The 19,951-nt window shown below is 39.9% G+C and overlaps 1 protein-coding gene across 1 annotated transcript; it reads right to left on the reverse strand.

Moving 5' to 3' along the window:
* Window positions 1-1,186: 1,186 nt before the first annotated feature.
* LOC136766986 (histamine H2 receptor-like) lies at window positions 1,187-7,693 on the reverse strand. Its single transcript, XM_066720960.1, has 3 exons — window positions 7,413-7,693; window positions 3,942-4,118; window positions 1,187-1,871 (listed from the first exon to the last, which is right to left on the reverse strand). Exons 1-3 carry the CDS (start codon window positions 7,691-7,693, stop codon window positions 1,187-1,189), a joined length of 1,143 nt encoding a protein of 380 aa, XP_066577057.1.
* Between the last annotated feature and the right edge of the window lie 12,258 nt (window positions 7,694-19,951).

The following is a 19,951-nucleotide window of genomic DNA, read 5'->3' on the forward strand; positions in this document are numbered from 1 at the left end:
ATGATAGACTGATCATTTCTTTGTCAGTGGGCAAACGTACAAAATCAGCAGGGGATCAAATACTTTTTTCCCTCACTGTACATGCCACAGAGCATGATAGGATGTTAATTGCTTAATTGTATCATGCAGTACACTTGTTTGGAGGCATCTGCATTCGTTATATTCCTCCAATCATTTATTCAGGTTTTTCCTTTAATTTGTCACCCATCTGTATGTATTCATATCACTTTTTTGGATGAAGTTAGAATGAAATATTTAGAATGTTTCAATAACTAGGTTGAATCAACTGAATCCAGTCACATTTCATACATTTGCAGATGTTGTGTTTGACTTCTGGCAAGAATACACCATTACAGACATAATTGAAGACATACAAACAAAAATAAATAGACAAATAAATAATGCACTTTGTTTCCCTCAGTCTACCTAGAACATGCAGGTATGGGAGGTCCATAGATAAAGCAGGTATATCTGTTTGTGGGTTTGAATGTGCCTGGTTATGTCAGAGTGAGATTGTTGCTTCTGCTGGGACTTTGTGGTGGCATGCCCTGATTGTGATGAAAGCTGCACGGTTCTCCACCTGTGTAGTCCTGTGTAGCAAGGAGGTGGGTCCTGTGAGGGGGATGTGTGTGTCTCTTGAGCTCAGAGATTGTCTGCGTGTCCAGGGACAGTCTAACTTCAGACGTTCAGTCAAGCTCCTGCCCTTGCACTGTGGGAACCACACACCACGCTCTTTTTCAGACTGAGACCAACATCTGAAACAATCAGATCATTTTTCACCGGCCTGCTTTCGAGAATGTTCTAAAGCTCTTATGAGTGTAATTGTACCAGACACATGCTCAACGAGGTTCGGGGATGACCAGTCAGGTTGCTGATGAGAAGGTTAGTGTGCCGATGAGTGTCTTCTGCTCTGATGGTTTCACACATTTGCAGCAGACTCTCAGCTGGAGGCCTGGGTTGCCATAGATAGAAATACAGCAGTCAATGTTGGCAGTAATGACAGGTCGACAGCCAGAGAGGGGCTAATTATTTCCATTACAGCCTGAGAGATCCCACCCTGATGCACAGGGATTTCAGTAATTAGAGAAGATGGAAAAAACCCCACTGGGAATATCAAATAGGAGGCTCATTGTAATGCCCTCAGCCCACTGTCTGAGGACGGAGGTGGGTGGAGAATGCAGGGGGCTCACTGTTTGGCATGGCTCTTGTGTGGGCCACTGGGGAGGGCAGTGGTCTTGTTGCTGTACTCGGGGTCCTGGGCAGTGCGGGAGAAAGTGACGATGGACACCATGTCCTCACCGATGTCCACCTGCGAGCGCCAGCGCCGGCACACCAGCAGCTTCTTGAGCGCCCGTTGGAAGTCACGGTTGAGGAAGGCGTAGAGCATGGGGTTGATGGTGGAGTTGCAGTAGCCCAGCCAGGTGATGACCTTGAAGAGGCAGGTGATGGCAAGGCTCTCCCCTCCCCAGCCCTTGGCCGCCAGCCACACGTTGAGCACGAAGTAGGGCAGCCAGCACATGACGAACACCGAGATGATGATGCTCATGGTGCGCGTGGCCTTGTGCTCCAGCTGCAGGTTGTTGGGCCGCCGGCTGTCGGGGTGGTAGTGCAGATCCAGGGTCTGTGACACGATGCGGGTGGCCTTGAGGCGCGAGGCGCGGTAGATGAAGAAGTACATGGTGCACATGATGAGGAAGGGGATGTAGAAGGCCAGCGCTGAGGCCACGATGGCGAAGGTCCAGTTGGTGACGAAGACGCAGTCGCGGCCTGCGTCATACGCCAGCCCCGGGATCTCGTTCCAGCCCTGCATCACCGGTAGGAAGGAGATCAGAGCCGAGTACACCCAGATTGTCACCGTCATCACGATACACCTGAGGGACAGGGACACAGGGTGGGTAGAGAAGGGGTCCAGGAGGATGGGAGTCAAAGAGAGAAAATGGAGGGAGGGAGAAAGTCCAGAAGGGGGGGGGGCAGGAGAGAGAGATCAAAATTGAGTGTTAAATGTTTCTTTTAGTGTTCACCACACAAGGGTACCATATGAATCGAACATTGATTGATAGATTAGTTGACTGAAGGATTGATTGAGAGAAACAATTAAATTGAGTTCGAGAAAAAGTAAATGAAAGAAAGGACGTGAAAGAGGGAGGAAAATGCATTGACTATATTGGCTATATAGAGAGCTGAATGAGTCTTTAATTAATGCTTTGGCTTATTGGTGTAGAAGAAGCTTCACTAGCAAGAAATAAAGGGAAAACTCAGAGACCTATGTAGCTACAGTATTCACCCCCTTGGCATTTTTCCTATTTTGTTGCCTTACAACCTGGAATTAAAATTGATTTTTGGGGGGTTTGTATCATTTGATTTACACAACATGCCTACCACTTTGAAGATGCAAAACATTTTTTATTGTGAAACAAACAAGACATAAGAAAACTTGAGCATGCATAACTATTCACCCCCCCAAAGTGAATCATTTGTAGAGCCACCTTTTGCAGCAATTTCAGCTGCAAGTCTCTTGGGGTACATCTCTATAAGCTTTGGCACAACTAGCCACTGGGATTTTTGCCCATTCTTCAAGGTAAAACTGCTCCAGCTCCTTCAAATTGGATGGGTTCCACTGGTGTACAGCAATCTTTAAGTCATACCACAGATTCTCAATTAGATTGAGGTCTGGGCTTTGAATAGGCCATTCCAAGACATTTAAATGTTTCCCCTTAAACCACTCGAGTGTTGCTTTAGCAGTATGCTTAGGGTCATTGTCCTGCTGGAAGGTGAACCTCTGTCCCAGTCTCAAATCTCTGGAAAACTGAAACAGGTTTCCCTCAAGAATTTCCCTTCTGACCAGTCTCCCAGTCCTTGTCAATGAAAAACATCACCACAGCATGATGCTGCCACCACCATGCTTCACTGTGGGGATGGTGTTCTCGGGGTGATGAGAGGTGTTGGGTTTGCGCCAGACACAGTGATTTTCTTGATGGCCAAAACACTCAATTTTAGTCTCATCTGACCAGAGTACCTTCTTCCATATGTTTGGGGAGTCTCCCACATGCCTTTTGGCAAACAGCAAACATGTTTGCTTATATTTTTCTTTAAGCAATGGCTTTTTTCTGGTCACTCTTCTGTAAAGCCCAGCTCTGTGGAGTGTACGGCTTAAAGTGGTCCTATGGACAGATACTCCAATCTCCGCTGTGGAGCTTTGCACACCACTTTTCTGTTTTTTATTTATTAGAATGTTTTAAAACAAGTTATTTTTTTCATTTCACTTCACCAATATGGACTATTTTGTGTATGTCCATTACATTAAATCCAAATAAAAATCCATTTAAATGATAGGTTGTAATGCAACAAAATAGGAAAAATGCCAAGTGGGGTGAATACTTTTGCAAGGCACTGTATATTGATTAAAACATGATACAATTACTTTTAAAGCATTGTTCATAAGTGTATGTCATGGACATCAGCTAGGGATGTTTGTGATACCTTTGAACAAACAAACAGAAAAACACTATAACCCCATTACAGATTAGTATACAGTATCACTGATAAAATAAATGTACATTATGTTAATATTTACAGCAGTATGTAACAGGATTTCATCACTAGAAGGAGCTGTTTTAAAAAAGAGAACTCAGAGGAAGCAAGTAGTCAAAATAAATACATAATTATTATTACCGTTGGTAAACCTTCAAAGTGATTAAAACAGACACCTCTGTGGATATGATGTTAGGGTAACTATGATCAGTTCAAGCAGGTATGGCATTGTCTATTATTATTATTATTATTATTATTATTATATATTATATATAGAGAGAGAAAAAAAGAAAGGAGGGACCAGAGGAACAGGACAAAAAACATGGAGAATCCAACAAAAAAATATGTCTGAATGTGTGTGTGCATTAGCGCATGCGTGCGTTGGCGTGTGCGTTTGTGTGCGTGCTGACCTGCGTCGGGACATCCTGCGGGGGTAGTGGTAGGGCGTGACCACGGAGCAGTAGCGATCCAGGCTGATGAAGCACAGCGTGACGATGGAGGCGGTGCAGAAGAGCACGTCAAAGGAGATCCACATCTTACAGAAATGCTCCCCGAACAGCCACACACCTGTCACCTCGTAGATGATACTGTTGGGGAGAGGGGAGATCACTGCCCTGCAGCATCTGCCCTGGGCCCCTCCACACAGCCCTGCACATCCCCACTCAAACCATGATGTTCTGTAGCACTACAATTAGGACCATTCAAGCACAAATATTTTAGAAGGAGTCACCTGTAAATTCTAGAAACTTGCCAAGCCATGTCTTGTGAATCAGCATCCACATTAATAAACAAGAGAGCGGTGAGGTGTTTCTGGGGAAAGGAACGCAGGGGGCATTTAACTCCATTCAACTGCCATTACATTCATCACTTAATGTTTCCTTTACTGTTGCAAACCTCACCCACGCTGTCTGCGGAGGTATAGGATGACAGTCGAGTGCTCAACTACCACCGTATGGTGCCTGAGTGCTAAGAGAGGCAGACTGTATTGAGGAAGGTTACACCTGTCAGTGGCACAACACTGGACTGACACAGCGGGTCGGAGAGGCCCCGCTCTCCCATTGACCCACTGACATCACCACCTCAGCCTACTTCTGAGTGGTCACGACTTATGCCCCTTACTACACTGGCACTGAGAGCCATAGGAACCACACAGTCAAACACAGATGCTAGTTTATAAAAAGAACAAAAAGAAAAGATATGAGTGGCCCAGTGCTACGGTTGAAGACTGTCAAAAGCAATCCCTGTAGGTCAGCTTTGTTTACCTATACGAATACTGTGGGGGACTGATTTTGATGTAAGTAAACAACACTTGTACACAAATGAGAAACACAGAAGTTGCATACTAAATATACTGCACATAAATGGCATCAAATAATTGCACCTCTGTACACGCAAGTTTCTGCCTTGAAATCCAGCCCCCAAGTCAATTTAAGTGAAATGGAAGGATTAATTTCAGATTGTGAATGAAAGAATGAATCCACAGAGAGGCAGTCACATTGCCAGGTAAAAAAAAAGAAACTAACAAAGCACTTAACTAATATGATTAAGTCTAGGTTTATAAAAATAACAGTTTTAAACTCAAACAAAAAAACAAAACTGGAATTCAAAAATGAAGAGAGACAAATCAATGTGGCAAGCATGCTTTCAAACGTAACTTTACTCTCATCTTTGAAAGATCCGATTTCCAGACGACAAGTATAGTCTAACCAAAAATGCTTTTTTCCTATCCTCAAATTATGTATAATTCATGAAGGGGCACTGTGTTCTGTATTTAGAGTGTGTGGTAGTGTAGATTTTCAGCTCTTTAAGTCTCACGAATACTCCGAGAAAAAGCCCATGAGAGCGTCAGCCCCACACAGTCTGGCATCCTGTCTGCAGTACGGGCAGTACACACACTACAGACTGAGGCAAAGCAACACCAGCTGTCACGATTTCATGAACTCCAATGCCGACCTGCACAGTGCTGATCCTTAAGGGATGTGAAGTCCAGGAGAGTAAATATTTCCTACAGATGACCAAGCAAATGTTCCAATGAAGCAAATAATTAGTATAGTTAGGGAATGAACTGATCTAAAGGGAAGTCTCTGGTGTAGGTCACCAATGAACTGAAAATACATTTCAGCTCATTCCAAATCTCCTGGGCGCTACAATTGGTAAGTCAGCATGACACTGAGATTACCCAAAGCCTGACCGTGGAGAGCAGTCTTAAAAGTGTTACTCAAAAGTCATGTCATCAAACAAGAGATGCACTTGGCCACGGTACTACTGATTTCTGATTTCAGTAGATAATTTTTTCCAGTAAAGGTTCCAGTGACTGGTTAAGTCCTACAATCAAATGTTACTGGTAAGCAACTGGACCTCAGTGGTTCTCTTGTTGCTTGATATTTGTTTTTGCCTCTTTGCACAGCAACACATAATCCACGGGGACCAGCTGCATCTTCAGATACAGTTAGGTCCATAAATACTTGGACAGTGACACAATTGTCATAATTTTGGCTATGTACGCCACCACAATGGATTTGAAGGGAAACAAGATGTGCTTTAAGTGTAGACTTTCATCTTGAATTTGAGGGTAGTTACATCCAAATTGGGTGAACAGTGTAGGAATTACACCCATTTTGATATGTCGTCCCCCCAATTTTAGGGGCTCAAAAGTATTTGGACAAACTAACATAATCATTAATTAAATTGTGAGTTTCAATACTTGGTTGCAAATCCTTTGCAGTCAATGACTGCCTTAAGTCTGGAACCCATTGACATCACCAGATGCTGGGTTTCTTGCCTGGTGATGCTCTGCCAGGCCTGCACTGCAGCTGTCTTTAATTCCTGCATGTTTTAGGGGTGTTTTGCCTTCAGTCGTCACTTAAAGCACATCTTGATTGCTTCCTTTCAAGTCCATTGTGGTGGCATACAGAGCCAAAATGATGACAATTGTGTCACTGTCCAAATATTTATGGACCTAACTGTATCTCGATCAGCAAAGTAATGCAGTGAAGCCTTAAGTATGTTTTATTCCAGAAGCAAAATATGTATTTCTCTAATCATTATCAAAGAGCCTGTCTCTATAACCTGATTCTAACAACTTCGCAAACACTGACATTGGTTGCGATATAGTCAAATTCACACAAACAAACACCGTCGTTCATATTCCATCAATTGTAACCCTCCCTTGAGCACTTAATAAAGATTACCCACTTTAGCCATTCCTTGAAACTCCTATGATACAACCAGCACTTCAAATGTGCACCTCCTGTGGCTTGAAACATATTTAAAAGGGTTTCCACACAACACAGAGTATGTCATTATTTTCCTTTTATAAAAATACACAGTTTACACTTGGGTGAACATTTCCTGATAACTCTACAACAGAGTGCTGATGATCTCACACCGTCTCTCCAAATAATAATACAAATAAGTGAATACACTTTCCTAATTGAAAACGTCTAATTCCTACTACACTTTACACCTTCATGCTGTGAAACCATATCCCACCAATGCCTATTTGTATACTTGACATAATTACCTTGAAAATGATGACAGGACCTTTGCGTTTCAGATAAAGACACAGCTAGCTTAACAACGCCTTCCCCACAAACCGCATGGTAGGTAACATTGTATTTTTCTGTTAGTTGAGTTGTTTCAGGAGTACAACCCAATGCAACATGGGCAATGCCTGTATAGGTATGCAGAAAAAACATGCATGTACCCTGTTCTCTGCAAGGCACCACCCTGTCTGCTCCCAGTGTGTACTCTCATTGGTCCATGCAAACCTTACAACTTAGAATCAAGCTCTGCAATTCCAGCATCAGGAGCAGCCACTGAGCAGCACAGAGTAAAAGTCAGAGAGAAACACACTACCAAAAGGTTCACTCCTCTCTCACCTGAAGGGCATGACAAGGCAGGCCACCAGCAGGTCAGCCATGGCCAGTGACATGATGAACATGTAGGTGACAGTGCGCAGCCGCCGCTCCACAACCGGGCAGATGAATACCACAGTGTTCCCCAGGAAGGTGACCAGGTCGATGAGCGTCAGCAGCACACCCACGGCCACCTGCGAGGGCGCGATCTCCAGCTCTGTGCGGCTCCCGTTGCCCGCTCGTCCCACCAGAGACGACGCCACAGACAGGTTGACCAGCCAGGAGGTGTTCCGGTCCAGGAGCATGGTCTCCTACAGAGGGGCAGAGCAGGCCGACAGGTCAGACTACCACTGCATAGTCCATTTACTTACTTTGGGTTTGAATAGCTGTTCTAACTCAACACCAGCCACCCCATGTCTCAAGCATGTTATCTTATAAGTGAATTGGCACAGATGTTTGAAGTTATTTAAAATAACGTTTATTTTTCTGCTCCAGGATTATTTCTTAACAAGAGATCACAGCTTATCAAAGCTGAAATGAGTCAGGGTGCCATTCACTGAATCCTATCCATGTCCCTGTAGATGCTTAATCAACCAATATTTCCACATTTTGGGCACCATGTTTATCTTTCATCAGAAAACTATTCAGACTATATTCTTATAAACCATGGAATAATGCAAATACATTTCTATTATTTCCTGTAAGGGAGGCATAAAGAGTGCAAGCTTGTGTGTTCACAAGATGTGATGAAGATGTGGAGAATGTGGAGAGGTGCAGGGACTGTTTACACAAGGAGGGGAAATCTTTACCAATAAAACAAAGTCTTTACTCTGTTGCCTAACTCCAATCCACAAAGGCTGACTGGGTCTCTGGTTTCCATTGCATTACACCTCAGCTATTAATTCCTTAATCGATGTAGGCTAATTATTAAATCAAATAATCTGTTAATTCCACTTCTTAATCGGTTGCTAAGTGAAACATAACTATAAGACGTGCAGGAACCAGCCCTGGGGTCTGGAGCTGCCTGACAATGCTTTACAAAATCAAGTATCCAACAGAGAGAACGAGCACTACAGAGAAACAATGCCACTGTCAAATGTAGGCCTACTACTACTACTATATGCAGTTTCCTGGTCAGTCCAAACAAATGCACAAATACAATATAAAACAAACTAACTAACTAAATTCACTGTAGCCCCAAGGAGAAAACCTACATGAACAATGATGGAATTAACTAACCTAAATCTGTTCAAACACTACTATAAACACAGCAATTCCACATTCCCACATCCAAATACAGCAACAGTCTCCTTTTAAGTGACACAAAAACTGCGTGTGAGTCTCTGTAATCTACCACTGCTGACTAACATCTTACAAATATTGGTTAAATTGTCTAATGATACTGTAGCAACAAATAAAGCTATCTTTATTGATCTTTCTAAACCATTTGTATTTGTTTAAAGACCTCTAAATATTGGTCTAGGTGATAAAGCATCTGGTCGTGTGGGAGCTTATGTCATAGTAAAGGGGTTCCAGGGTTCCCATTCTGTCCCATTTGTGTTAGTAGTCTCCATTAGCAACAAAGCTATAAAAGTCAATAACTAAATGTGCGCCCTATTTGGAAATACCACAATTATGCATGTGATTCAGTCTTATTTATTACAGACGACATGTCATGTTGTAATTGCGGAGCATTTTAGCAGATTTGCGATGCAAATTAAAAGCAGTTAAGCACCAGATGCCCATGACAGCCCTACTGGCCTCCTATCTTAAACATATCTTCTGTTCTTTTTAAAATGTAAAGCTGCCGGTGATTCAAATCAGTCTCCTTATGCTGAATGGACTCTTTCAGCCTCCTATTGGAAATATTTGATTATCTGTTGCCCCATATCACAGACAACCAAGGCTAAAAAATGACATGTTCACATAATGCACCACTGGGCACAGCACATGGTTGCTGTTTACAGCTGTTGCCCGCCTCACATTTTAGGCTTTCTATTCTAATGAGAATAATGGAAACAACCCATTTTCACTGCAGGCAGGCTGCTGTTCTTGTGGCCACCTGAGGGGGGTTTAAAACCAGCAGGCTCTGTTTGTCTCTGTGTGGAGGGGCTTTTGATAAAACAGGGAAGAGGATTTTTCTATTCCCACAGCACGAAGCAACAAACGACCTGAGCGTGTAGGTTAATCAGCTGTAATTTGCTTTGCACGCGGCAGGTCGTTCATTCTGAATACATCAAATACAAGAGCTCGCTTGATATTTATGGCCAATAGACCTCCTATTGACTCTGCAGAATGAAAGGGCGTATTGCACGGGGAGAAGACAATTCATGCTGAAGATTAAGCAGGTTGATGAAGCACGATTAGCAGACCCCAGCGGTGAACGATTTCCGCAGAGAGTCCTGGCAGCACTGACCTGGAATGCTCTCTCTGTTTGTTGTCTTATCTTTCTCCTCCTGTTTGTATTCTTTCCTGCACATTGCTCTGCTTCGCTAGGTATCTCTGAACACAGCCCAGCGCTCTACAATTTGAGAGTCACAGGCAAGCTGACATATACTTTTGTGCTCAATTTTCATTACTGCCAGGCAATGGGAGTCATAGTTCCATTCCTGAGCTCCATGCTTTGTATACCAAGTGAAAATTGAAGATTCACAGGGGAATAAGGTGTAACATAGTCAAGAGTGTACAAGAAGTACCTTCATATAAAGTAATCAATCATTATTATTATTATTATTATTATTATTATTATTATTATTATTATTATTATTATTATTATACTAGTATATTTATGAGATGTATTTATGAGAGGATCCTGTTTATTGTATATTTGTGCAGGATCCTACTAGATCTTGTAATATCCTGTGCAGGATCCTGCATGCTTTTGGAGGATCCTGTAAGATCTCACGGGATCTTACAAGATCTTGTACAGGGTCCTACATGATTTCGTGTGGTATCTTAGGATCTTGAACAGGATCTTGCAAGATCTTAAGGATCCTGACAAGATCTTCCTACAAGATCCTATGGCAGGATCCTGTGCAAGATTTCTACCAGGGATCTTTTATAAGGACCTGCAGACTCTTATAGGATTTTAACCTGAATGTAACTGATCCATATTGTTGAACTGAATCTAGTGGTATTGCATGGAAAATGTATATGGAACATGCTACACTAGAAAGGAAGGAGAGTCCACACAAAAAAAATCAATAAAATTCAAATTCAATACAGCCATCCCAATTATGTTTCAATTAATCACTGGTGCTCCTTAATAAATTACATTTAGATGTCTAATTATATTTCTACAAGGGGAACCATAGGTAAATAATTAAACACTAATTGTCTAGCAATTAACAAAGGGTGTACAAATAAGAATTAAAATTGTATTGTAACATCAGAAGTAACATTTTTTAGTAGCAACTACAACAATGTAATGAAAACATTAAGGTGCAGGGGGAATAAAATAGATTAATCTGGAATCTTCAGAGACAGAGACAAAAACACAGGAAATACAATAGGCCTACTAGCATTAAATTGGGAGGTTTAACCCCAGAGAAAGTGAAGTTCAGATACTGGATTAGTCAGCAACATCAAACTGTATGCCGTTTTCAATGCCTCAGATGTGTTTCAGGCAATGCAATTTAGCCCTTTATGCTGATTAAGTAACACTGTGACAATCGATTATATGACAGAGACCATGATGACATCACTGTCAACAATAACAGTGAATGCCATAACCATGCATGCTATTAAATCGCAGGCAACAATTACAGTGCCTGTCCTATAAAGACTCCCTGGTGCTGTGCTTTATATGGCATTCGCTGTTCTTGTGGTGAATTTTAAAGTGTCTTCACAGCCACTGATGCAGACTAGGAAAGTCAGCAATGAAAAGCATGCCTATTTCGGATGCAGGTTTGTCAAACCCATTCCAGTGCACTGGTGTCACAATCAAACATTCACACATGCACATTATGACTCAACGGGCCAGAAAATTTCCCCATCAGTTGAGCTCTGCTTTACAGCTCGAAGTTTAGCCGTCAGGGCACTCAGCAGCTCTATAATTAAGTGAATGCAGAGCTGATACATTTGCAGAGCTGTATTCCACCAGGTTTCCATGTTAACCTTGAATAAAAAGCTGAATGTCAACACACAACAAGCATTGTTGCAGACCAGAAATTGTTTTCTTCTTTGTTTTAAAGACAGATGACTTTGAAATAATTAAATTATTAACTGGGAATGTGTATAAAATTCATAATACACCCTGGATCTAAAATGTGTTTATTCTTGGGAAAATGTAATGTGCATGTGAGGAAAGGTAGTGAAGCCAGTGAAGTGTCTGAATGAAAGGAGTTTGTTTCTGTAATACCAAAATAGATTTCAATAGTTGTTCAATAAAATATGGCAGTTCTTCATTCAAAAGGAACATAATGTAAAAACATTCACATTAAGTTACCTCTAAATGGCCAGTTTGGAGATAACTACAAACAAAAGTGGATTTTCATTAAAATAACTGAGGTGAACAATAATGAAGAATAATGGCATGAATTCCTAATGAATTTATGTATGAATAGCAGTGATCAACATCCTCCAAATTCTGCTGTTGATCACTGGTATAAACCCTAACCCAAACCCTAGTGTACAACCCTTTAACTAACTCTAATGCCAATTGTAATTGTTATTCATGCGATCACCATCAAAGCTTAGGAGAAGTGCATGTGTTTTTTATTGGTGTCATTCCTGAGGTGTCTAGACTTCAATTCATTAGGTATGTGAGCCCATTATTGTAAAGTATGACCAAATGAATAATGTTAAACAATTGTAAATACACCTTCCAGCTGTCTGACACAACAACATTAAGTTAAATTGCTGTGGTTGACATTACTTCTTATTTTTAAATATAGCTTCTAATTGTGCTTATATTTTTAAAGCTTATTAGTTGACAACTCACCTGTATAACATACCTAATGAATACATACAACATACCCTCCCATTAGGATACTGTTAATCATTCTATCAATAAGGTAAGCAGAAATATCCTCCAAATTGTATAAAATCTAAAAGAACAATATAATTAAGATATGGAATGCAATTAGCGCATGGATCCCAGTTGATTTCAACACACACCCAATGTTTGAGCACAGTGTGTGTTGCTTCAAATACATTGTGAAGTCATACCCTAATCCTTTCTGTTCGTGATCTGTCAACTGTAACGAAAAATAGGGAATTAAAGTCCCTCTGACGGCCACAAAAGAACAATTGACTGACACGAAATGAGAAGGCGTTTGGACAGCGGCCACTCATTAACACATCCCCGCCGATCGCTGGCACTTAAAGGGACATTTAATAATTATAGCGCTGCAGAAAACAAAAACACATCAATAATAGCCAGCCAACAACAACTGTGTGTCCATCTGCACGGAGATCTGAAATAGCTGATACAACAGAGGCAGTGCTCTTATCCGTGTTTGTATAAATACACTTGTAGTCGATCCCAACCTATGCCACATCCTACCCATTGACAAGATCTATCTAAGTAGCTATATTTAAAATTAAGAAGTAATGGCAACCACTAGCTGGAAGGTTTGGGCAAATGCAATGGTGCAATGGTGTATTATTATTATTATTATTATTATTATTATTATTATTATTATTTGGGAACATATAGATCTTGTCTATAGGTAGATCTTCTGTCCACAGTCTATATAGCCTTCTCTGGACCGTGCTAGCCAGGTCCATGTGCAAAGTGCAAACCATATTCTACTTATTGGAGAGCTGAATCGATTGAACTTTAAAAGCTTTTGCATTTTAGACGCAATTCAAGTTTGTTCAATACGGTTTCCAGGGCTATGATCAAACCTAATTGTAAAAAAAATGCACACTGGCAGCGACACATACACACACCCACCCACCCACCCACCCCACAGATCAGCAGGTATAGTACATTATACTGTTTGCACATATACATTTTATGAAAGCATGTGGTACCTGTGGTCTCCAGAAGCAGCTTGCCGACTTCACTCCAGCACATCCATCCTCTCACTCGAGTAGCTGAACGCAGAGCAGACGCGCATCAGGGGCTTCTGTGGGCTCCTCTCCGTCAAGCCATGGCTAGAGCTCTGTGGCAGCTTGTTGAAGTCAGGACGGCTGCTGCACAGCACTCACGGTCTCTGTGTCTTACTCTTCACATCTCTCACACCTCCCTGCCAGCTCTCGCCCTCTGTGCCAGCTGCCCGGTGCAAGAGCTGTGCAGTTCTGAGCAGTGGGGGCTACTGATCTGGAACATCAAACCCAGGCTTGTCATAATGTATTGTAACCTGCAGGGGGAGCCCTTTGTACGTCTCGAGTAACATTACACTAGTGTGTAGACATAATAATAATAATAATAATAATAATAATAATAATAATAATAGACAATATCATACCTGCTTGAACTGATCATAGTTACCTCTGTGGATATGATGTTAGTGTATCTATTTTAATCACTTTGAAGGTTTAACAGTTCCTAGACAACTGTCATGAATTTGAGAAAAAACGAACCATGTTTCGTTTTCCTGTTTTGCGTTCACAGCAGACTTTGTAACATCCTTGAACACATCACCACGACCCCATCACTCAGAGCTGGTCTGATCTGCAAATAGGTAACAAGACAAGGAGGACAGAATGTCTTCATGGAACCATGAATAAAGGCGTAAAGGACAGTTCTAGTAAAAATAGCTAGATTTGTGAAAGAAAACGTAGATAGAGCAGGGTGTGAATGGATTGTTTTTTGTGTCATTGTAAGAAATGGAAAATAATTGACTCCACTGCACACCAGACAAACTAAGCCCCAGATATGTTTGTGGAGCCTCAGCACCTGTTTGGTCGCCCAGGCCTGAGCTCTCTGTCTTGTTCCTGTTCACCAACGCACACTTCCAAGCCTCGGCACAGACCGCCCTTAGGCAGCACATGCCTCTGAATGGGTTTATGACACATGCTGTGATTTACAGATGGCCGATCACATGTTTTTGGTTTGAAAGGCAATCAGAAAGATGTCAATTTCATCAGCATTTTCCTTATAATACCATTATTCACTTACAGTTGTAACTCAAAAAGGAGGGAAATGTAATGTTTCACACATTCAGATGCTTTCTTTGATTTCCCCACAGGGCCATTCATGCTTTTGTCAGTAGATAATTAGGATAACTCTCTTAGTTTTAGATCACAGTGAACAGTGAAATCAATGTAACAAAACATCCATTTCAGAACCCTAGCTAAACTAAACTCATGAAGCTTCGGATAAAACTACAGAGCTTTATGCAACGTTGTGCACTATTTGCTCACGGCAATGTAATCTTACTCATGAATGAAGTTTACTGAGAATAAAAGATCTGTGGAACATATATATTCAGCTACTGGGACCCAGGTCCGATTCCGGCCTTAGGTGTCTGCCTGTGTGGAGTTTGGCTATTCTGTCCATGTCTGCGTGGGTTTTCTCTGGGTGCTCCGGCTCCCTCCCACATCCCAAAGACAAGCTGCTTAGGTTGACTGGCTACACTAATGATTCACTATGGGGAGGATTAATCCTGCAGTGGACTGATGAAGGATTATTGATGGATAGATGTGTGTACAATCAGCTGTAGATGAAAGTGTTCACCCACTAAATTATTATTATTTTTTAATTTATTTTATAAATATAAACATGCAGGTTGATTATGAAACATGAAACCTGATAGTTTGATACAAATGTAAAGTAATACATCCTGTTTGCAATTTCTGTATTTAACTATATCTTTAAGTCCTGTAAAGCCACACTGCATCTGTCTCGAAGAAAGACCGTAAGAAAAAGTTTTTTCCACTAAATCCTACCACAAAAGCACCACTAAATCCTACCATCTGGGCTACAACTTTATTGCAGCATTAACATTTGGGGAATATAATCTTTATTTTGTTTTCAACATCTCTATTTAATTCTTTCAACAGTGAGTTGTATAGACTGCTTTTCCAGCAGCTTTCTCATCGATATGCATATATGACTGTAATACACAGCTGTCTCCTGTCAGCTTCAGACTGAATGGCTTTATGGGAGAATTCCAAAGACTAGCATCAGTTTCCCAATCTCTCCTGTGCAATAATCGGTGGAAATGAAGTATGAGAACAATGTTATGGTGTCAGATTTATTCTTTTGAGGATAATTATGTTCTGGTTTGAAAGGAAATAATCAAAAAGTGAAATTCTGAATGAGAGATTGTCTACTCTTGGGAGGTGCAGCAGCAAGCTGTGTATCTGTTTGTCTGTATGATTGAGACACACTATTTATAGTATCAGCAATCCTGCAACCATTCAGTACCGAGACTACCTTATCTCTTAGAGAAACGTTCTTCTACCTTTCAGAATAAAATATTTAACCTTCTCTTTTCCAAGAAATCCAAAGACAAAGAACTGTATATATACTTTAAAAAAGACACTTCAGAGTAATATTATAGCAAAGTAAAAATTGTACATGACAGTTTATTAGTCAGTGGAAGCATGAATTAATTCATTAATTAAGACCGTATAACAATTTCAGTTGAGATATTCCAACATCATTTAATAAGATTTGGTGTTTTAATAGATTAAATAAAGTCAGGCTATGTATCCTGTAAAATAATATCACATCCCTCTATTGTGACATTTGCCTTGGAATTAAATTTGATTGCTTTTTTGAGCTTAACAGGATTTATTTTCAAATAAGAATTTAGTGGGAAGTTGAAAAGGAAGATCTTTAATAACTTTCACTATGCTATTACTTATTACTATTGTTATAAATTATTTCTTAGCACGTGGCAGTACCCAGGGCAACATAAAGTTGTCACAAAATATACACATTTCAAATTTCACATTATGAGCAAGAACACACAATATAGCAATTCAGTCCCAGAATTCAATAATAATAATAATAATAATAATAATAATAATAATAATAATAATAATAATAATAATAATAATAATAATAATAATGTTAGCCTAACAGGAGCACCCTGCTGGCTAGACATAGTACCATGTATAAAGGAAGTGACTAAACCTGCTTAAAGGGTATTTCCAGTTCTACAGAAATATGCCAAGTCTGCCCCTAGAACAGAGGATTGATGGTTAGATAGTGGGATGGAAAATAATCAGGCCGCTGGGGGGGAAATAGTATTCACAGTCCATTGAGACCACATTTTCAGCCTGTTGAAACTCTGCTATGCGTGTCTCAGCAAATTGTGTCCAATTACAAATTTAATAGCCTGCAGAGAAGATGACACTAGCCTTTTTTCCTCTGGAAGACTTCATATTTACTCTGTATATCTAATACTGAGTCTCTTATCTGACAGCAGGGCATGACACTAATATACCATTCTGGCCATCTCAGAAACTGGACTTACATTCAGGCAAACACACAGATTCAAAATTTTATAAGGTGCTGGGTAAACAAATCAAGAGATGATTAATGATTTGTGGATTTGTATCTGCTTAAATAAACGTTTTTTGGGAGCATGTGTGTGAATGTGTGGGGCTCTATTACTTTTTACGTTTACATATATGTGACCTGCTCATCAAATTGCAATTTTTATTGATTTTTTATAATTTTTGAATCAACATTTCCTTGCTATTTATAATTTTCTTGTGCAGTTAAAAGATAGAATCTAAATGATCAGTAAAACGCAGCACATTAACGTACTTGTAATTAGAGCTGCTCCTGTTCCTACTTTTCATGCAAATTGTATACCTTATGAGGTAGTTTTGCGGGCTGTAAGTGATTTACACAATAAAGGACTCTTACTTCCCACAATCTTTTCACTGTCATGGGAACTCCCCTCCTTTGCAGGTATAATAATATGAAATTACTGTGCAGAGATTTGTCAGTGAGTAAATGCATTATTACTTGTACATTGTATTTCCAATTTAAAAATAAAAGAATAACTCAAAGAACACGAGTCTTTGTCAAATCTGAAAATGATAACTTTCATGAAATAAAAATGCCACATTTATAATCTTGTAATTTATCTCTGTTGGATAGATTGCTTTAGATTGTGCTCCAACTTCAGTAAAGATTTGAGAGCTGTAGCTAATGCTATAATTTCTGAAACTCAGGTGTGGTTCTGCCCCCACCTCGCTCTCCCTTGAGGATCTGAAGGCATTATATACTCAGGAATGGTCTCTCGCACTATTTAAAATGTGAGTGAGCTTGTCTCCTGTCAGCACATCAGGGGAGAAAATGAAAGCCAGGAGTAATTATACACCTCTGAGAGTCAGCGCTTTATTCCTTTGAGCATTTATGTAAAATATAAAATCAACATAAAGGGGAAAAATTACAATGTCCACTAAATTGTATTAGAGTAGGTTAGGAATAAGGTAGCCTGTTATTTTGAAGTTTATCTTTTCGTAAAAATCTGTCTCTGGTCATCTGAAGCACATATCCCAAACATTCCCAACATTTTGCCTGTTAAACATGATGTTCTGTAGCCCTCTAAAATGTGCTGCCAACAAGAATTGCTAAGGGTCTCTACTAAGAAATAAATGAATAAATGCTCAAATCCTGCTGATGGTTTCAGAGATTTGGGATGCTGCCAATTTGTAGAATATTGTGCCCATTACATATTCAAGGCATTGCGTGGGAAGTCAGTAACGTGGACAGAATGTAACTACACATACCAACAGGATACTTGAGCGTATTTCTGTTTTCTTCAGGATCGGTACTAAAGTCACTCCAGAAAACAATGCTGCTTTACTGAAAAGCAAAATGTCTGATTACTGGGACATAGCCACTTCTTGAATTGAGTTATAATGAGAACAGTGTGTTTTGCTGCATTATCCTGCACATACTTATCAAACTCTAGCCTTTTACTCCTCTCGCCTCTGGTCTAGACTTCCTGTATAAAAGAAGAAGCAGCTGGTGGCACAGATGCCCTTTTTTTTTTAAATGGACCAACTTCCAGATAACACTCAAAGAGCTTTAAACGAATCTCACACACACAGGAGAAAACTCCTCTAGTCATAAGTGTGCAAAGAATTTATTAAGAATGGATATAATGTAAAACCAATATTACATCATAATTTTAATATAGAATAAAGCATAAAATATTAATAATAAAGCATGTAATAAAATCGTAATTGCACAATCTAAGCATGATATCATAGAGTGGAATGTTCTTGGGATTTATTGAACGTTTAATCCACTACTACCACTTCCACATGGTTAATAACAAACCTAAGATTCTCAGAATTGTTGAGACATGGGCTGTGCAGTGGAAAAATACTATATATATATATATATATATATATATATATAATATATATAATATAGTGTTGTGGAAGATGTCTTAAAAACCAGCTGAGAGGTTGTATTGACTGTAGAAAAGTCAATCTTATATTTTCACCTTCATAATTATACCTAAAATAAGATATTATTAAACCTCCAGGACTCTGCAATTTGAATGTGACACGAGTAAAAAACAATACATGAATAATACAGGAGAGAAACTAGATAGAAAGCAGATTAATACTGAATCCTCAATTTGAAAGACACTGCTGAGGAATACTCTTACTTTGGATATAGCAATTACAACGCTTGGGAGAAGCACAGTGGATCTGACTGAGGTGGGAGCTTCTGTCATGTTTATAGTCTGTTTGTTTTAACACTTGCAGATGACTGTTTTTCATGCCCTCAGCTCCTTCAAAAAGGCAGCTTCTAAGCATGCTGCTCACAAATGTCAGTACTAAAGAAGATAAACTGCAGGCGCCTCAACAGTAAATCAGTACAAGCTGTGCGCACCTTCACTTCTGTACTTTACAGAAGCAGCACTCAGACTCAGACTCAGACACATTATTGTCGCGTTCCATGGCCAAGGGCTGAGCAACATTACTTGTATGAAAAAAGCTAAAATGGTGATCTGAGAGCCGTGGCAAATTCCACTAATAAATAGTGATCCACCTGTGCTGGAAGCTCCAAGGACCATATTTATAAAAATTCACAAAGGCTACAAAGTTTCACAGTGAATTCTAAAATGTCACCAGAATCTTGAGGTGTGTGGTAAAGTGCCTGCAGGCCATGTAAACTATACATTTTTTTTTTTTTCAAATTACAACATTCAGTACACTAAAATGGCAGCCTAGGAGACAGATTACAGACTCTGGCTCACTGGCCTCTTGGGAAACATCTGGAGTGCCTATCATATACAAACCCAGTGACATTCAGAAGGGCGCACTCTTCTCATTCATGACTTTTGTCATGTTCTTATAAGTAAAACCAAGACTGGACATGGAGCCTAAAAGTAACATTTATGAAAAGCAATAAGACAAACAAACAGATGGGCATTCAGAAAATCAATATATGCAGCCCCTAGTTAATCACAAGCAATACTGTTTTTCTGATATGCTTCTTCTTAATAGCAGAGACAAAATTTAATAGCCATGACTCAGACTGTTGAATACTTTTATATCTGCTTTTCTGGAGCTATGTATCTATAGGTCTCTTTCCTGTCATATATTAGCTTTCAAGGATCAAATCACAATCTATTACATGCAATAAAAAGGCATATCCTAAAATAGACATGACAAGATGGATGAAA

The sequence above is a fragment of the Amia ocellicauda genome, chromosome 13 (genome assembly GCF_036373705.1).
Source record: "Amia ocellicauda isolate fAmiCal2 chromosome 13, fAmiCal2.hap1, whole genome shotgun sequence".
Lineage (NCBI taxonomy): Eukaryota > Metazoa > Chordata > Actinopteri > Amiiformes > Amiidae > Amia > Amia ocellicauda.

Bases quoted from the DNA above. Each gene is read 5' to 3' on its own strand.
- LOC136766986 (XM_066720960.1), bottom strand. From the start codon at position 7,693: ATGCTCCTGGACCGGAACACCTCCTGGCTGGTCAACCTGTCTGTGGCG. The intron at 4,119-7,412 runs GTGAGAGAGGAG...TCTCCCCAACAG, and splicing joins TGCCTTGTCATGCCCTTCAG to TATCATCTACGAGGTGACAG. The intron at 1,872-3,941 runs GTCAGCACGCAC...CCTGTCCCTCAG, and splicing joins CGCAGGATGTCCCGACGCAG to GTGTATCGTGATGACGGTGA.